Consider the following 18,410-nt stretch of genomic DNA (forward strand, 5'->3'; position numbering starts at 1 on the left):
TAGGTCATTTAAAAAATTCAAAATTCAAATTTTTAAAAATTCAAACGTAATTTTACTTGACAAGATGAATTCAAATGAAAAAGATGTCAACTACAAAATTTCATAACTTTTTGGGATCTACAACTTTCATTTTGGTAGTTTCTCCATCCAATATCGTTTACAAAATTTGAATTCCAAATTTTAGAAATTTAAACGTAGTTTTTCTTGACAATATGATTTAAAATAAAAAAACTATGAACTACATAGTTTCATAACTTTCCTAGATCTACAACTTTTATTTTGACCATTTGATCATTTATTCATCCGATATAGTGGTAATAACATTGTTCACAAATGTTACATATCCCTCTTATAGTTTATGAAAGTATAAGCGGGATATGTAATATTTGTGAATAATGTTACTGTCATTTTATCAGATGAAAAAATGATTAAAATAAAAGTCGTAGATCTTGATAAGTTCTACAACTTCTATATTCATGACTTTTTCAGCTGAAATCATTTAGTGTTCTAAAATGACGTTTGAAGTTGCAATTTTTTGAAATTCAAATAGATAAAACACAGTTACACGAAAAGATGAATAAAATAATAGTTGTAAGAACACAATAAATTGATAGAGCATGATTTTAGAAATTTTTAGGAAAAATATCATCAAATTTAAAGTTAGTATGAGGGAGAAAGACGAGTTACAAGTTTTAGCCAGAAATTAAAAAGAGAAATCAGAGTTCTTCAATAATTTTAAAATTTAATTTCAAACAATATTTTAAAGTAGTAAATAATTTCAAATGAAAAAGTTGTCAGCTATAAAGTTGCATAACTTTTCGAGATCTACAACTTTTGTTTTGGACGTTTCTACATCGAGGTCATTTGAAAAATTCAAATTTTAAATATTAGAAATCAAACATAATTTTCATTAGATAGATGATTTCAAATAAAAATATTTGGATATCCAAACGATCTCAAATTAAAAAAAGTTTGAACTACAAAGTTGTAGATCTCTTCGAGTACTACAACTTTGATATAAAGTTCGTCTTCATCGAACATCATATGAGAAACTTATGAAGTTTTCTTGCAGCATATCACTGTCGGTTCAAGCCACGAACCGATAGTGATATTATTAGTGTCGGTTCTTGACTAAAACTAACAGTGATGATCCAATATCACTGTCGGTTCTTAGCTAAAACCGACAGTGATATGAACCGACATTGAAGACCTGAATATCAGTGTCGGTTAGTCCTATCACTGCCGGTTTTAGCCAAAAACCGGCAGTGATGGACTATCACTGTCGATTTCTTAAAATTCGGTAGTGATGAGGTCGGCAGTAATGTACAATTCTGTAGTAGTGACATATCTATTTATGTTTTTTCTTTCTATGAAATTTAAGACCTTTAATTTATTTTAAGATGACTTTAACATCAATAATCTGAGCTAATATTGATATATAATAATATGAGAATGTCCTGTTAAGTCTGCAGTAAATTAAAATACGGCATTGACATATTTTTTTTCTCCCGTGACAAAGTATAGAAATATTTGCTTCTAAATATATCGTAACTTTAATTTCATTTTCACATTGTCCCAACCCAGCTAATAGCAGATATTAAGTGTGTATTAATAGGCAATATTGTTAATTAAACACCTAGCTAACAAGTAGTCCTGTATATAGTTGTCCCAACCCAGCTAAGCAACTAATAATGAATTGCGAAAAAATATCTTTGCCCTCCTATATATATATACTTCTACACACAAGAGCTATACAAATATAGTAGCCTCTACAAGATTAAAGGCATTTTATAGACACAACCATCAATATATCTATCTTTTAGCGCATTGATACAAATAACATCCGGCTAATAGGTAGTCAGCTAATATAGATAGTTATCTAGTTAATATAAGGACATTTTATAGACAAAACCATCAATATATCTATCTTTTATAGCTCATTGATCCAAATAACATCCGGCTAATAGGTAGTCAACTATAGTTAGCTAGTTAATACCGCCTCTATTCCATAATAGTATACGAAAGGTGTACTATATGCGCGCGCATATATCTGGACGAAGCTACTCTAGGTTCGTGTGTACTGTCCTTTATTACCTGGCCTTATTTACATTAGGGTTAGGAATCAGTATTTGGAACTGTAGCACTTTCGTTTGTATTTGACAATTATTGTCCAATCATAGCCTAACTAGGCTCAAAAGATTCGTCTCGTAATTTACAATCAAACTGTGTAATTAGTTATTTTTTTATCTACATTTAATACTCCATACATGTGTCTAAAGATTTGATGTGATGGAAAGAGAGTGAAAAAACTTGCAATCTAAACAAGACCCTGATGGTGACAGAGATCAGTAACATTTCCTTTTTCTTTGTTCCAAAGTAAGGGGCCATGATCACACATACATTACCTTTAATTTGTTACCGCGTGCCAGCTCACAACATGCTGATGAACCGGCCGAGAGATCAAGATCATCAGCTAGGTACGGGGCATGCGTGATGTCGTGTTCATCGCGATCGCTTAAGTAGGGGATTAGTTTAGTTCGTTTGTGCGTCGGAAAGTGATCTCGATCGCGATCGCTACAAAGTACAATTGCCATCTTTACGCGTTGTTGGCTTGTTGCATTGCACCACCAGGTGATCGAGCTACGACCACCTGTTGCAAATGTTGTGTATCCACGCGTCGGCTTTCTAGAATCCGATCAACAAAATAATAATGCCTTCCATGCAGTGTATTGGAGACACCAAGGATTAAACAAGCCAAAATAATTATCCCACATCACACAGAATAATAATTACACCTGGTATAGCCATTCCGGCCGGGCAAACACTCGCTTGCTGGGAGTAGTTTTATCGAGCAATGCAAGGTGATGATATAACACTCCTAACGGAAGTAAAGTAGTTTAATAATGATTATAACTAGAAGGAGCCGAAGGAGTGAAGGACAATATTACAATAATGCTCGAGCGCGGGCGTCTGGTCATCTGGACGCCGCACGGCCTAGTCCGCCTCGCTGCTCCCGCTCGCGGCGCTCGCTCACACACGCGACACACGTTCCCTCCCGTCGCCCGCCCCGCTCGTCTTGCACCCCGTCGACGCGGATTCACCGCCTCCACCTCGCCTCGTGCTCGGAATCGCGCCTCCCCCCGGACTAGCGCCGCCCTTCGCGACCGCGCGCGGCATCCGCCTGCTGCGACCACTGCTGAGGCCCGTGCCTCACGCCCGACTAGCGCCCGCCCTCCGCATCACTTCGTGGCATCGAACTCCGCGCCGACATCGAGCTCCGCATCGACGAGCCTTTTGCAAACGTATGTTTCACACGTTTCAGATGTATGTTTCATGTGTTTCATCTGTATGTTCATGTGTTTCGTCTGGATGTTACAAAAGGATCTGGTGTTGCATATGTTGTAATAGCTACACGTGTATGTTTCAAGTGTATGTTCCACATGTTTCAGTTGTTTCAGATGTATGCTGCAAATGTATATTCCAAATGTTTCAACTGTTTCAGACGCATGTTGCAAGCATTTTATCTGGATGTTGCAATGACTATACAGGTACGTTTCAAGATTATACTGCGTATGTTGTAACGGTCGGATGGATGTTGCACAGAAGATGAGACATTAGGATGGGGAAGGGCGCGGCGGAGGACGGGGGGTGGCGGGGGATGGCACCGCGGCGAGGGAGTGCGGTGTGGCGGGGATGGAGCGCGGCGGGCTTGAGCGGGGGCACAGCCAGGGATGGGTTTGAGGCGTGGGATGGGTCGCGTGTGGCCGACCAAAGTCCCTGGCCCGAGATGGGTCGCGGGCTGCCGGACGCGCTCACTGGCGCAGGATCTGTGTGAGTGCGGAGGCGTCCGATGCGCCGTGGGTGTAGGCATCGTAGCTACGTTCGGACGGGGCTAGTGTCTAGACGTCGAGGCGCTAGCCCTGCCCGCAATATTAGGCCCGTATCTCTGTGATATTTTCATTATAATTTGATTTGCATTTAACAAGTTGTCACGTAAACACTTTTTATGACGTGACAATGTTTTTAGGAAGAGAGAAGAGGTGAGTTTCATCAAAATATGAAACTTTCTCAGCATCATTATCAACTATGAGTCATGAAATTAAATATCTATAAAATTATAGAATGAAACTGTGGAATGGGTATTTAATCCATATTTCATTCTATGAAATTTCTCACTGAGAATAGCCCTATACTGTTGCAGCATGTACGAGAGATTTACGGGCAAAATTGAAGCGCGTGTTGTCGATTTTATTTCGGCGTCAGGCTCCACATGGTACTTTCGCGGCGACAAACACCCGGTAACTTGGCGCACCAGGCGAGGGAAGATTTACATTACCGTGCGTGGCGGCATTTCGGGAAATCCAACTCGAGTACTCGACAGTAGAGGTAGCTAGTGGAAGATGGAATTCCACCGACAGCGACGCGGCCTTTGGCGATGGCCGATGGCGAGCGACATAACGAATAGAGCCCCCGCCATGCCGCCGGTGCCGATATATACGCGGCAGCGGCTCACTCACTCCTCCATGCCCGGCCTCACTCATTGCGGGACAGGCAGCATCATATCACGGCAAAGAAAGGCTAGCTGCTTGCTCTCCTGTGTGCTCCCCCGCGCCGGCCGGCCGGCTGTAGTGTAGATACGAGCTAGCTGCTACTAGCTGACAAAGGGCAGCACGCACAAAAATCTCCAGGAAACCAGCAGCCGGCCGTTGGACGGAGGCAATGGAGGTGCCGCTCGTCTGGGGACGGCAGGAGGAGGTGGACGGGTGGAGGAAGGGCCCCTGGACCAGCCAGGAGGACAAGCTGCTCGTCGACCATGTCAGGCAGCACGGCGAAGGGAGGTGGAACTCCGTCTCCAAGCTTGCAGGTGCTGTATCTGTCCAATACTGCTTGCTCTTAATAATTGTTATCTTTTCTTTTTACCTCGCCAAGTACGATCGAGCTCTTTTCACCAAACAGCAGGTTTGCTGCACAACTTGCAAATTATCGAGTCTGCAAGTTGCACGGCCGTCAACCTGACGATGGTGTATGGTGTGCACCTACTTTAGGCTTGTGATTTGCCAAGATATATATCTTCAGGTGGCGCAACTTGCAGAGGATCTTCATGTGTCCCAGGATTCTACCATGCACGACTCCGATCCCCTCCCTTTGTTTGCCAACTTGCTTCTGCTACCGTTGTTGCCGCGAGTGCCATATATAGACATGATTCTATATGCAGTGTGAGGCATCGTTTGGTGCAGGAGCGGCTCCGGCTCCCAGTGCACTGTTGTGCATTGTACGTGAGTGTGTCACTGTAGATCACTGTGCCGGAGAGACAGAGGAGCTGCAGTTTGGAGGCTCCTCCAGGCTGCGCTTCGCGCTACAGTTGCAGATCCGAACCTCCCTGAGCCGCACCAAACACAGCCTGAGTGTGTGACACTGCACACTGGTGGATACAGCGAGAAAACAGGATATCCATCTTCAGATTAGCTAGGATCGTCGTCTCATGGGTGTACTAGATCCCATTCGTTCCTCAAATTCTAATGCAAGCATGCAACCAGAGGCAAATTAAATGAAGAAGCCTACTTTTGAAGATAAACCCGTTTCAAAAGCCATCACTTTTACAAATCACAAGCAGACGGCTTTTGAAATGAACTTCTCAAAAGCAAACTTCTCCCACAGCTGCCTCCTATTGATGCGTGTGCTTGTACTATGGAGTTGACTAGCTGAGCAGAAGCCAGAATCCATGCACTCGCACAAACAGGTCCAGAGTGAATCATGGTGTGAGAGTGAGTATATATCCAGCAGTGATGTGCGACTTAGTTTAACCGGTTCACAGCCCAAGCTCCTCGTTATTAGTATTAGTATCATTGGATGCCCATCTCCATGCTGATGAGTAGTACAGGTGTACCTATCAGTAAATTTTCAAGAAAAGAATAGAGCTAGAGTTGCCTGTCTTTTTATCAAAAAAGCTTTTTGTTATATATCCTTTTAGTTAGTTGTTAGATCATGACAACCATCTATTCCTTGCTTACCACTTAATAAAGTTAGTGATTAACCATCACTTGTTGGCGCACATGGGTGATATATAGATTGAGTTATTCATCTAATAAGATCCTCCATTCTCATTTTGGCCTTTTGTGCTTAATTCAGGGCTCAAGAGGAGTGGCAAGAGCTGCAGGCTGCGGTGGGTCAACTACCTGAGACCAGATCTGAAACGGGGTAAGATCACACCCCAAGAGGAGAGCATCATAGTCCAGCTCCATGCTTTGTGGGGGAACAGGTATAGTAAATTAGCGCACAGATCATGCGAACTTTTATTGTGTTTTTCTGTCGTACTGAACATGAAATAAACAAAGTTGTACCTGATGCACTAAAATACTTTGGCATCTGTATTATAATGTTATAAGCAGGTGGTCGACGATCGCTCGCAGCCTCCCTGGCAGGACGGACAACGAGATCAAGAACTACTGGCGGACGCACTTCAAGAAGGGCAAGCCGTCCAAGAACATCGAGCGCGCCAGAGCCCGGTTCCTCAAGCAGCGGCAGGAAATGATGCAGCAGCAGCAGCAGTCTCTTGGGCAGCTTGACGAGGACGGGGACCAGCCCCGCGGCACGTGCACCGGCGCCACGGCCGCCGACGACGACCGTGGCAGCGCAACCGGTGACGCGTGCGCGGCGCCGACGACGACAGTAGCCACCGAAGCCGGGGCGGACCTGATCATGCACGACGACGCCATGGTGGACTGCTTCATGTGCCCGATGTCCTGCGACGACCTCCTCGTCCTCCACGGCGCCGCCGGCGGGCAGGGCGGTGGCACCGGCAGCTGCTGCGGCTCCACGGCCAGCGACGCGTACGGGTCCAACGAGGAGGACGGCGGCGCCACATGGGGCAGCCTGTGGAACCTCGACGGCGCCGGGGAGGTGTGCACGCTGTGGTAGAGCTTGATAGATCATTGGGATCGACTAGCAGTAGATCTAGCGCGTATGAACTTAATTTAGAATATGGTAAACTCTAGAATATAACTAGGAAACAGAGAGAGAGAGGAATGAGGTGTCAGCAAACCATCAATCGCCTCAGAGGTAGACGAGCTGGTCATGGCGTCGGTGTCGGTGATACGGTGAAGGCGTAGAGTAGCAGTGGACTCCGTCGACGATGTGGACGTCGCAGTAGAGGCACGGTCGCAGAGGCGGCGGTGAAGACACGGCGGTGGTGGCTTCCCGTCGCTGACAGCGCCCTCTCTTCAGATCGGCTTAGGGTCAAGATGTAGGTGGGGTTTGTGGCGCTTAGGTGAACCTCGTACTTAGTGCCTCGGCCCCCACCTCCTTTTTATAGCGTTGCGCGATGGGGGCCCACCAACCATTGATTTGGTTGGGCGCCCCCGATCAGGGCCCGGGATCAAGGCCCGACTCGGTCGTTGGACCGAGTCGGAGGAGATCAACCTAACATTCTCCCCGTTGATCTCAACTTATAACTTATACTTAATTTTATCTTATTTCCATTCCATCACAGATCAGTGCATAGAGCGTGCCTCATCATCACGGTCAGTTGTCGTTAGATTAATAGCTACAATACACCTCTCTGTTTTAAAATAGATTCTCATCTAGGCCCTTACTGTCCAGGAATCATAGGCTTTCCCTTAATCCCATGCCGGCTAAGTGTTCTCTGAATACATTGTGTGGTAAGCCTTTTGTGAGCGGATCCGCGATCATCTTTTTTGTACTTATGTGCTCAAGACTAATTATAAGATCCCGGACTTTGTCTTTCACAACATAATACTTTATGTCAATGTGTTTGGCAGTACACTTGACTTATTGTTGTGAGCATAATATACTGTTGAATTATTATCGCAGTATAACTTGAGTGGTTTATGTATGTCGTCTACCACTTTCAACCCGAGCATAAACTTCTTCAACCAATTCACTTGCCCTGTGGCCTCATAACACGCTACAAACTCGACATACATCGTAGACGATGTAGTGACAGTTTGCTTAGAGCTTTTCCACGATATAGCTCCTCATACGAGAGTAAATATGTATCCTAACGTGGACTTTCTATCATCTCCCGCATAATCTAAATCCGAATACCCCTCTATATGTAGGGAATCAGATCTTCTATATGTTAGCATGAGACCTTTTGTGATAATCCTAAAACCATCTTTCTTCTATCTCAGTGAATCTCTATTCCTAGAATGAACGAAGCTTCACCGAGATCCTTCATATCAAAGTTCGAGGACAAGAACTTCTTCATTTCTAGTAGTAGATTAACATCACTACTAGCGAGTAAGATGTCATCCACATACAAGATTAGGAAAATATATTTCTCATTCTTGAACTTTGCATAAACGCAATTGTCCTCTACATTTTTCTTGAAACCCAAACTTCCTTATTGTACTATCAAACTTTAAATACCACTGTCTTTGCTTGTTTTAATCTGTAAATGGATTTCTTCAGGCGGCATCCCATACGTTCTTTTCCTTCCACAACAAAACCTTTTGGTTGTGCCATGTAAATATTTTTCTCCAAATCCCCGTTTAGGAACGCCATCTTTACATCTATCTGATGTAATTCTAAATTGTAATGTGCTATAAGCGCTATTATGATTCTAAAAGAATCCTTACATGAGACTGGAGAAAATGTCTCATTATAATCTATGCCTTCTTTTTGCGTAAAGCCTTTCGCCACAAATCGCGCTTTAAATTTTTCTACTGTCTTGGCTCCTTAAGGAATTGTTTCTGAGTCTCAAACTCTGTTGGTATTCATTTATCTTATTTCATCGTGCATGGATTCAAGCCACTTTGATGAGTGAGCGCTTCTCATGGCTTCTTCAAATGAGGTGGGATCACCCTCCATTTAAAATTCTTCACATTCATAGACTTTGTAGTCATCAGGAATGGCTGCTTTCCTGTCTCTTTGAGACCTTCTAGGGGCCTCATTAGTTAACGTGTGTTCTATATGAGGCTGTTGTTTGTTTTTCTCATGTGTGACAACGTGTTCTATAGGATCCTAAATGACAGGTTCCTCATGTTCATTCATTGTTGCCACTAGAGAACTAACAACAGGTGTTGTTACTACAGTATCTTGCACTATTGGTACAGCAACAACAAGTAGCGTGAAGAATAGTTCCTAAACCATCATTGTGGGCACGTCTACCCACTTTTCTTTGAAATTAATTTCTCGCGGTACCATACTCCCCTTCACCATTGAAAGCATCTAGGCCCCTAGTTGGGTTTTGGTGATTAATGACAATACAAGATTACTATAACTAACGTATGTTTTGCAGAGGCAATTAAGTTAGGTCATGGTAATGTAGATCGATTGGGCAATCGAGGTGGTCATGCCCCTACAATGGAAATCATTTTGGTTTTTCAAAGGATGGACGACAATGTTAAGGATGACTAGTTCTAAGTGTCGATTAGAGTTTGAGTGACACTTAGAGTAGTTTAGGACTTTGTTTTTCCTTTGGCCGTACTATTAAGGGGGGTATGGACGGGTAGCTTGACCTAGATGAGTCTAGTGAGTTAGGTGTGGTGCACACTTGTTAAAACTAGCACTAGGTAGCTCCACAACGGCCCTATGATCCTATGGAGCAAACTTCATTCACGTATGTTCGAGAGTTGAAAGTGAATGGAGGGTCAAATGCTGACCGGACGCTGGCTCCGGTGTGACCGGACGCTGGCCGCAGGGTCCGGTCAGTTCATTTGACCAAGGTAATTGCGTTCGGTGCGACCGGACGCTGGAGTGGTCAAGTGACCGGATGCTGAAAGGCAGCGTCCGGTCGACTCTAGTAAGGTTCTAGAAGAGTGAATCTACGACCGGACGCGTCCGGTCAATACTGACCGGACCCTGAGGATCCAGCGTTCGGTCGAGTACAGTAAGCATCCAGTGAGGGTTTAATGCAACCGAACGCGTCCGGTCAGTGGTGATCGGACCCTACCAGCGTCCGGTCAACACTTAAACACTGGTGTGTGGGTTGAACTGATCGGAGCATCCGGTCAACATGGCCAGAGCGTTCGGTCACCCCACAGAGGCACATAATGGTTCATTTTTCAGGCTGCCTTATAAATAGAAGCTCCACTCATGTGTGGAGTCACTTTTGCTCATTCCAACAGCTGAGAAATACGTTTGTGAGTGTCAAGAAGAGCAAGGTCCTAGTGAGGTGATTAAGATTCGTGAATCCAAGAGAGTAGCCTCATTAGTGAATCAAGAGTAGCAAAGTATGCATCCACCATTCTCATTAGGCTTCGAGAGGTCAAGTGACAGTTCGTGCTTGTTACTCTTGGTGATCGCCATCACCTAGATGGCTTTGTGGTGATTGGGAGCTTGGTGATCACCCGGCGAAGCTTGTGGGTGACCCAACTCAAGTTGTGAGTGGTTTTGGGTGATTCACCGTGACGGAGTGTCGAAGAATCAACCCGTAGAGAGCACTTGATCCTTGCGCGGATCAAGGGGGAGCTACACCCTTGCGCAGGTGCTCCAACGAGGACTAATGGGGAGTGGCGACTCTCTGATACCTCGGCAAAATATCGCCGCGTTCCTGTAACGTCCCGCCTCTACAAGGTCAGGCCCGCTTACATCTGACAGCTTTTCTAGGACATAGACTGTCCTCACAGATCCACACAAGTCTTTTCTGCGCACTTTGTCCTCACTCATACGCATCCGGGAAGGACTTCTTGGTCGATCACCCATCCTGAAATTGCTCTAGACCAAGCACGCTTAACCTCTGAGTTCTTTATAGATGGGCTTTCAGAAAAGAAGTTGCAACTTGTTGGTATGAGTATCCTATTAATCCTGTTAAGCCCTAGGCCGGGATGTTACATCCTCACCCCCTTAAGAGACCGACATCCTCATCGGTCAATCCCAAGCCAGGAACATCCCCTCTTGGCCATGTCCGTATGTCCAGCGCCAGCACATGTGCCATGCTGTGTGACCACTCTGGGACCACTCCAGCCATGCGCAACTACGACACACGCGCCCGTTTAACCGCGAGAGTCGGCTCTGATACCATTCTGTAATGTCCCGCCTCTACAAGGTCAGGCCCGCTTACATCTGACAGCTTTTCTAGGACATAGACTGCCCTCACAGACCCACACAAGTCTTTTCTGCGCACTTTGTCCTCACTCATGCGCACCCGAGAAGGATTTTCCGGTCGGTCACCCATCCTGAAATTGCTCTAGACCAAGCATGCTTAACCTCAGAGTTCTTTACAGATGGGCTTCCGGAAAAGAAGTTGCAACTTATTAGTATGAGTATCCTATTAATCCTGTTAAGCCCTAGGCCGGGATGTTACAGTTCCTCTCTCTCTCTATTTACTTTGAGCATTTATTTTGAGCAATTCAATACTTGTTTTTACATTCATAGAATTGATTTGCTAGAGTAAGTTTGGAACATAGGTTGCAAGTCCTTTGTGTATTAGATTGATAGAAACACTTTTCTAGGCACAAGGGGTTAATTGAGCTAACAATAGGATTTAATTATTGCAAGAAAATTTAGAATTAGCCCAATTCACCCTTCCTCTTGGACATCTTGATCCTTTCAACCATATCATCATCCAAGAACACAGCGTATCTCATTTCTACAAACTTCGTATGTCTATCAGGACAATAGAAGCAATAACATTTTGACTTTTCTAGATAGCCAATGAAATGACAACTGACTGTCTTGGAGTCTAGCTTCCCTATGTTTGGATTAAAGACTTTAGCCTTAGCTGGATAACCCCACACACGTAAATAGTTAAGTGAGGGTTCCTATCCTGTCCACAACTCATATGGTGTTTTGGACACTGACTTGCTTGGCACTCGATTAAGAATATGAATGATGGTTTTTAACGCCTCCATCCATAAACTTATCGGTAGAGTAGAGTAACTTATCATATTTCTCACCACATCCATTAAGGTACAGTTGCATCTTTCAGCTACTCCATTCTGTTGAGACTCGTCCGATATAGAGTACTGGGCAACTATGTCATTTTCCTGTAAGAACCTTGCAAAAGGTCCAGGAACTTGACCATATGGGGTGTGTCGACCGTAGTACTCTCCCCCACGGTCGAATCTTACTACTTTAATCTTTAAGTTGTGCTGATTTTCTACTTTAGCCTTAAATATCTTAAAGTTATCCAATGTTTCTGATATTTCTTTAATTAGATAAATATAGCCAAAACAAGAATAATCATCTGTGAATGTTATAAATAAATCATAACCATCTACACTCTTCACAGAAAAAGGATCACAGATGTCTGTGTGAACTATTTCTAAAATTCCTACGCTTCGTTTGGCATCTTTCTTTATTTTCTTAACATACTTTCCTTTTATGCAATCAATGCATTGTTCTAAATCTGAAAATTCTAATGGTGAAAAAATTGATTTCGTAATCAATCGCTCTATTCTCTCCCTCGAAATGTGGTCTAAACGACAGTGCCATAATTTCGATGATACATCATGATCTATCTTCCATTTATTTCTTGCATTTATAGACGAGGAGGCATTCTCATTCTCAGTGCTCACAGCATTCACATTCTCAGAAAATGATAACAAACAAAGCTTGTCTTGTCAAAAGGCAAGACCAACACACTTATTATTAAACACAATCTAACATTTGCCATTACCAAAATGGCAATCATATCTATTATCGTCTAGTCATGAAACACTTATCAAGTTTCTACATAAAGAGGGTACATAAAGAATATTTGAAAGCTGAAGTATAAAATCACCATCTAATTCTAGAGAGAGATCTACAATGGCTTCAACTTCAGCTTTAACTCTATTTACAACTTTAATTATTCTTTCTCGTCTTTGTAGGGTCTACTTGTATGGAATCCCTATAATGAATTTGCAACATAAATAGTTGCACCTGAATTAATTTACCAAGTAGATTTTTGCTTTACTTAAAAACAAGGACTCATGTATGAATGTAATGAAGTCCTCACCTCTCTTCAAAAGGCTCTTTAGAAAATTTAAGCAGTCTCTCTGGTAATGTCCATGCTTCTTGCACCATTTGCACTGATCCTTTTCAACTTGGGCATTGTTGTTCTTCTGATGGTGATCATTCTGAGGGGCTTTCCCTTGAGGTTTGGCATTCTTGTTAAAGTTCTTCTTGTTGTCCTTCATAAGGTTAGCAAAGTCACCCTGTGAGCTTTTTAGCCTATCCTCTTCTTGCACACAAATTGCAATGAGCTTCTCAATATCCCATTTATCGGGCTGCATGTTGTAATTTACAACAAAAGTTTCATATTCTTGAGGCAAGGAAGCAAAAATCAAATGAATCAGGAACTCATCCTTGAGCCCCAAATCCATTGGTTTCAGCTTGGAAGTCGTGTTGCTCATCTTCAGTGTGTGCTCTCTTATTCCTCCATCACAGTATTTTTCATTGAATAATTTCTTTATCAGGGTACTGGTATAAGCCTTTGAAGAGCCAGTAAACTGACTCTCCACTTTCTTGAGACTAGTATAATGCCCGTGCTAACGCAACGGCAGCGATGCACACGACAACAACCAAATAACTATATTTTTTCCAAGAAACGACCAAAGTGGTAGGAAGCTGAGTAAAGCACCAATTTTTTCATGTGAAAGAAAAATTACAAGGTTGCAATTGAACAATTAGGACAACTTTGTTTTTCGTGGAAGTCATCAATGGGGGACGACCACCATTTGGTTCTCTCGTGTAAGTCATTTCAGAGCATAAGGGACACCAACCACAAGTACACAACTACACTTATTAAACTCACAATTTGAAACATATGATGATGGGTTCAGCAACAGAGTAACCAATTCTATTTATGGATTTAAAATAATGACAGCTGGCAAAACAAATACCTGGTCTGTAAATGCGAAAGAGTTTCGTTGTTCCGTTGCAATGGAGGCGACAATGCTCTATCAATGGTGATCTGCCACTATTTCCTCTTCCCTATGATATATGTGCAGTGATATAGCTCATATGAGAACTTAGCTAAGATACAGTCAATATAATCTATCAATATAATCACACTACCTGAGTTCATTTGAAGATCGAAAAGAACTGGTAAGAGTAGCATTAGATGGAACTGACTGGTGTATGTGTGTTTCTGTTGGGGGAGGAGGACAAGCAAGTCTTACTGGACAAATTGCTCTTCCAAGATTCCATCTTCACCAAGAACCTAAATAAGTAAGCAATTCAAATATAATCGTTAAGGAAAAAATATATAACAGATCAACACAAAGTCAAAGCATTCGAAACTAACAAAGTGAAATAAAGAAAAGAACCATTGAAACTCAGAGACAATTTCCCACCCAACTGTTGGCGTTGAGGACTTTTGTCAAGCAAGTGGTGTGCGCTATTGGCTGGTCAAGCAGCCCGCTTTGCCTACCAGTGACTACCATGGCAAAGTCCGATCCTTGTGTGCTTGCGACGGCCCTACAACTTAAATTCACTCCTGCTGGCAGCTCTGAACTGCATCACGTTGCTTCATGGTGGCGTCCAGCATGCTGCATCGGCCGCATGGTCACCACCATGGTCCGTGTCGTGGCTGCTGGAATTGGAAATCTAGGTTCCAGAAAAACTGACGAATGGATTGGAGATTCTTGAGTGGGCGGGTTCAGACACATACCATGGTGGAAGCGGCGAGGACGGCGCGTCGTCCATTGTTTTCCACCGCCTAGGCCACGAAGGCCTCCACCGATGCGCCGTCATCACGTCAGCGCTGCCGGGACTCCACGATGATGGCCACGTCATCAGGAGCCTCCGCCAGGATCCTCCCTGCCGCGTCCTGGCCCTTGGCGGCGTCGCGAGAGGATAGAACGATGTGGAGGTCGTGGGGCGCGAGCCGGCGGGCCGCCCCGAAGCCTATCCCGCTTACCAGGGCGTCCAGCTTGTCGCGGGTGAGGCGCGCATAGGAGGAGAGCTACACATCGACGTCGCCCTCCAGCTTGCGCGCCTCCCGCCGCAGCTCCTCCCACCCGGACTCAGTGGACGAAACTCATCTTGGCTGGCGCCTAGGTCGGTGCCACGGCCTCGTCTGCCATCACCGTCCAGGCTGGGGCGTCCTCAGATCCGGTCGGCGCCGCGTCCTCGGTGGGGTGGCGAGATCCTGACGATCGCTGCTGCCAGTGGCTGGGTCCCTCTCCCCATCCGCGGCGGCCGCCTTGCCGATGACGTAGCCCTCGCCCTCCATAGCGGCACCCAGATCCGGCATGGCATCGCAGCTGCGCCTCTCGCAACCTCATCCACTCCGCTTTATTTCGTGAAAAAAGCAATCTGTGAAAAGGGGGGAGGGATCGAATTGTGACTGCGCGGGAGCGGGCGTGGGTGGTCGCTGGTGCAAGGCACGTCCAAACATGCAGGACCGTCGGATGTGGTTGAGTAAGGAAAAAGAATGAGTAAGAGTTAATCTGGTGCGTACGTTTTTAATGTGATCTTTATCTATGTTCGTTTTATGGGGTGAACGTAGTTTAGGTTGTGACTGTAGATGTGAGATTTATTTGGTGGCTGTAGAATAATGTGAAGTAGTGTATTATAGGGGTAGAGATACTCTGTGGCGGTGTCACAATATGGGATAGACCCCTTATTACATCTGAAATAGTGGACTTAGCCACCATCAAGCACTTGCGGTTCGAAATATCCATTTCATACGTTCGAGATCATATTTCATTCTTACTTCTACATGATCTCGCTGCCGAGCAGTGAAATCAGCATCAGTTTCATTTTCTTCCCTCACCGGGTCCACTGGCTCAGTAGGACACGGAAAGGTAAGTGTTGGGTCATTCTCGGACACCACAAGTGCTAATTTATATTTCTCTCGCCATACACGATAGTTGCCCCTTCAAGAGGCGGTATGTGCGAGATAAATGTCATAGGATTGAGTCCATCGGTCGTCTTGGAGGTAGACGAGCTAGCCATGGCGTCGGTGTCGGTGACACGGTGAAGGCGTAGAGTAGCAGTGGAGTCCGACGACGATGTGGGCGACGGTGTGGTGGCGCGATCGCATAGGCAGCGGTGAAGACGTGGTGGTGGCGGTGGCGGCTTAGGGCTAGGATGTAGGTGGGGTTTGTGGCGGCTCAGGTGAACCTCGTACCTAGTGCCTTGACTCCCACCTTCTTTTTATGGCGCTGCGTAATGAGAGCCACCAACCATTAATCCGGTTAGACACCTCCGATAAGAACGCGGAATAAGGCTCGGAGGAGATCAACCTAACAGAGTTGATCGCTAACCTGCCGCCTGAAGCGGCATGCCTTTCTACTTAGGGGAGAGACAGCTGATCGTCGTCGTGTAGGCGTGGTGTGCGTGGTGTGGTGCTGGTGGATAAGGACGGAACGGAACAACTGCTACCGTACGTCCACTTTGCAGCAGCATCACTGCATCAGCAGCTACCGCCGCCTCAGGCGATGGCACGTTAAAGCTCCAGAGAACTTCTTTATGCATGTGGAATACAAACAAGTTTTTCCGCTAGCTAGCAATCCGTACCTGAAAAAATGGGGATATGATGATGGTGACATACAATTACCCAATTAGATATATTGATTGTTTCCAGCCACGCATCATATGCATATGAATGCATGCACGCACCGAGTGTAAAGTGTATTTACTTGTACGAACAACTTTCATTCAGTCATCACTGATCAGTTAGTACATCAGCATTCTGTTCCAGCAGTATACGAATATAATGCATCTGAGTTCAGAGGAGATGGCAGCAGCAAAGCAAGCATTAAGGCTCGGTTTATATACTTCGTCCGGTTGTGCTGCTGAAGCCCACCGCAGAGAGCCCAAAGACCTCATTTCCGTGAGAGAGGAAACTCGCACGTGTCTTTGATGGCCACCGCTTCTCCTCCTTTAATAAAGCCCAGTACTAGATTCTGGCCCAATTCAAAGTGACAACGAAAGGTCAGCGTGATAGTTGCCTACTCGGCCTCGGATGGCTTGCAACCCGTCGTCCCCTACTCCGAATCATGGCTCCGCTGCCCTGAAGTTCAATTCAATCCAATGACTAACATTGCCTCGGAAACCAGCCTCGTACGTACGTGCGCACTCAATAAAACCGCAGGTCGGACTAACATGGCTCCGTTCGCGAGACGATCGATCACATCGCTTTGGACAGTTGGAAAGGGTAGAAGGATACCACCGTTAAGCCCCCCCAATGCCACCGAAGAAACCGGCGCCGGGTGCCACTGATCCGGCCGCGTCCACCAGCCTCCGCGAGGAGGAGACCGACGACGGCTGGGTCCTCCTCGGCGGCAGCGGCGTGGGCAGGCCGCCGAGGCGCGGCACCAGCAGGCCTTCGGCGGGCGGTGGCCAGCCGCCGTTCGACCCCGCCCCGGACGACCTCGTCGAGCGGTACCTGCCGGCGCGCCGCGCCCTGCGGTGCGGCGAGCTGCCGCCGCAGATCCACGACGCCGACATCTACGGCGCCCACCCGGCGTTCCTCGCCAAGGTCCACCTGCCCGCCAACGGCGACCGGCTCGAGTGGCTCTTCTTCGTCTGCCGCGGGCGGAGCCTCGGCGGCAAGCGGCGGTCGGGGCGCGGCGCGTACCGCCTCGTCGGCGAGGCCAGCTCCTTCCGCTACCACGAGGACGCGGCGGGGGCCAGCGCATCCAAGGAGACCGAGTGGTGCATGGACGAATACGGCGACCGCGGCGGCGACGACTCCGGCGCCGGGGCGGCGTTCGACATGGTCGTATGCTAGGTGTACCCGGCTCGGGGCGGGGCGCTCCACGAGAGACTCGTCCGGCAGCACAGCACGAGCACGCCGCCCGCGGCGAAAGCGAAACGCGCGGCGGGCGCGGACGTGAGGCCGCAGGTGCTCGTACAGCTGTACCTCGCCAGCCGCAGCGTCGGGGACCCGCTGCGGTGCCGCGTGCACCACGCCACCGACGTCTGCGCGGCGCACCCCGCGGTGCTCACGGGCGTGCTCCAGGAGGCAAACGACAGGTTCGAGTGGTTCTTCGCCGTGCGGCGCCCGCGAACAACGGAGCACGGCGGCGGCGACGATGGCATTATTGCGCGCCCGAGAAGAGCAGGGCCGGGGCAGTACGTGCCGGCGGCGCGCTACTGGGGCGTCAGGGACGGAGAAGGCCGGGACGTGGGATACCGGCGCGTGTTCCAGTATCGGGAGGACGACGAGGCGTCTCGGAGATTGGCGCGGACGGAGTGGTGGATGGAGGAATACGGCTTCGGGCCGGACTTCCCGTATGACGAGAACAGCAACGACGATGAGCTGGTGGTGTGCAAGGTGTACCTCAGAATGGCCCGGCGGTAGGAGACACTCCATTCGGGCTGGCGCGCACCAGCGTGCGTCGTGTCATGTGGGTGCTACGAGCCTAAGGGTGTGTTTGGTTTGCGGGTTCAACTGGGATATCCTGGGTCCGTCCCAGATGATCTGCTGTTTGGTTCCAGAATCAGTGGGTTGGGTTCATCCCGCACAAGGTATATTCCCTCTGGATGCGGGTTCGATGGGTACCACCAAATCG

General features: G+C 46.7%; 1 protein-coding gene, 1 long non-coding RNA gene and 1 pseudogene across 2 annotated transcripts; 2 read left to right on the forward strand and 1 right to left on the reverse strand.

The window, feature by feature from the left end:
- The first annotated feature begins 4,548 nt into the window (after positions 1-4,548).
- LOC136493626 (MYB-like transcription factor EOBII) lies at positions 4,549-7,871 on the forward strand. Its single transcript, XM_066489721.1, has 3 exons — positions 4,549-4,864; positions 6,130-6,259; positions 6,390-7,871. The coding sequence occupies exons 1-3, from the start codon at positions 4,720-4,722 to the stop codon at positions 6,916-6,918; spliced, it is 804 nt and encodes a 267-aa protein (XP_066345818.1). The 5' UTR covers positions 4,549-4,719; the 3' UTR covers positions 6,919-7,871.
- Positions 7,872-14,075: 6,204 nt separating this feature from the next.
- LOC136494514 (uncharacterized) lies at positions 14,076-15,162 on the reverse strand. Its single transcript, XR_010768620.1, has 3 exons — positions 14,558-15,162; positions 14,318-14,479; positions 14,076-14,107 (listed from the first exon to the last, which is right to left on the reverse strand). It is a non-coding gene; the product is annotated as an uncharacterized lncRNA (long non-coding RNA).
- A 1,918-nt stretch (positions 15,163-17,080) lies between these two features.
- Positions 17,081-18,369, forward strand: LOC136492120 (uncharacterized; annotated as a pseudogene).
- Positions 18,370-18,410: the final 41 nt, after the last annotated feature.

The sequence above is a fragment of the Miscanthus floridulus genome, chromosome 11, assembly GCF_019320115.1.
Source record: "Miscanthus floridulus cultivar M001 chromosome 11, ASM1932011v1, whole genome shotgun sequence".
NCBI lineage: Eukaryota > Viridiplantae > Streptophyta > Magnoliopsida > Poales > Poaceae > Miscanthus > Miscanthus floridulus.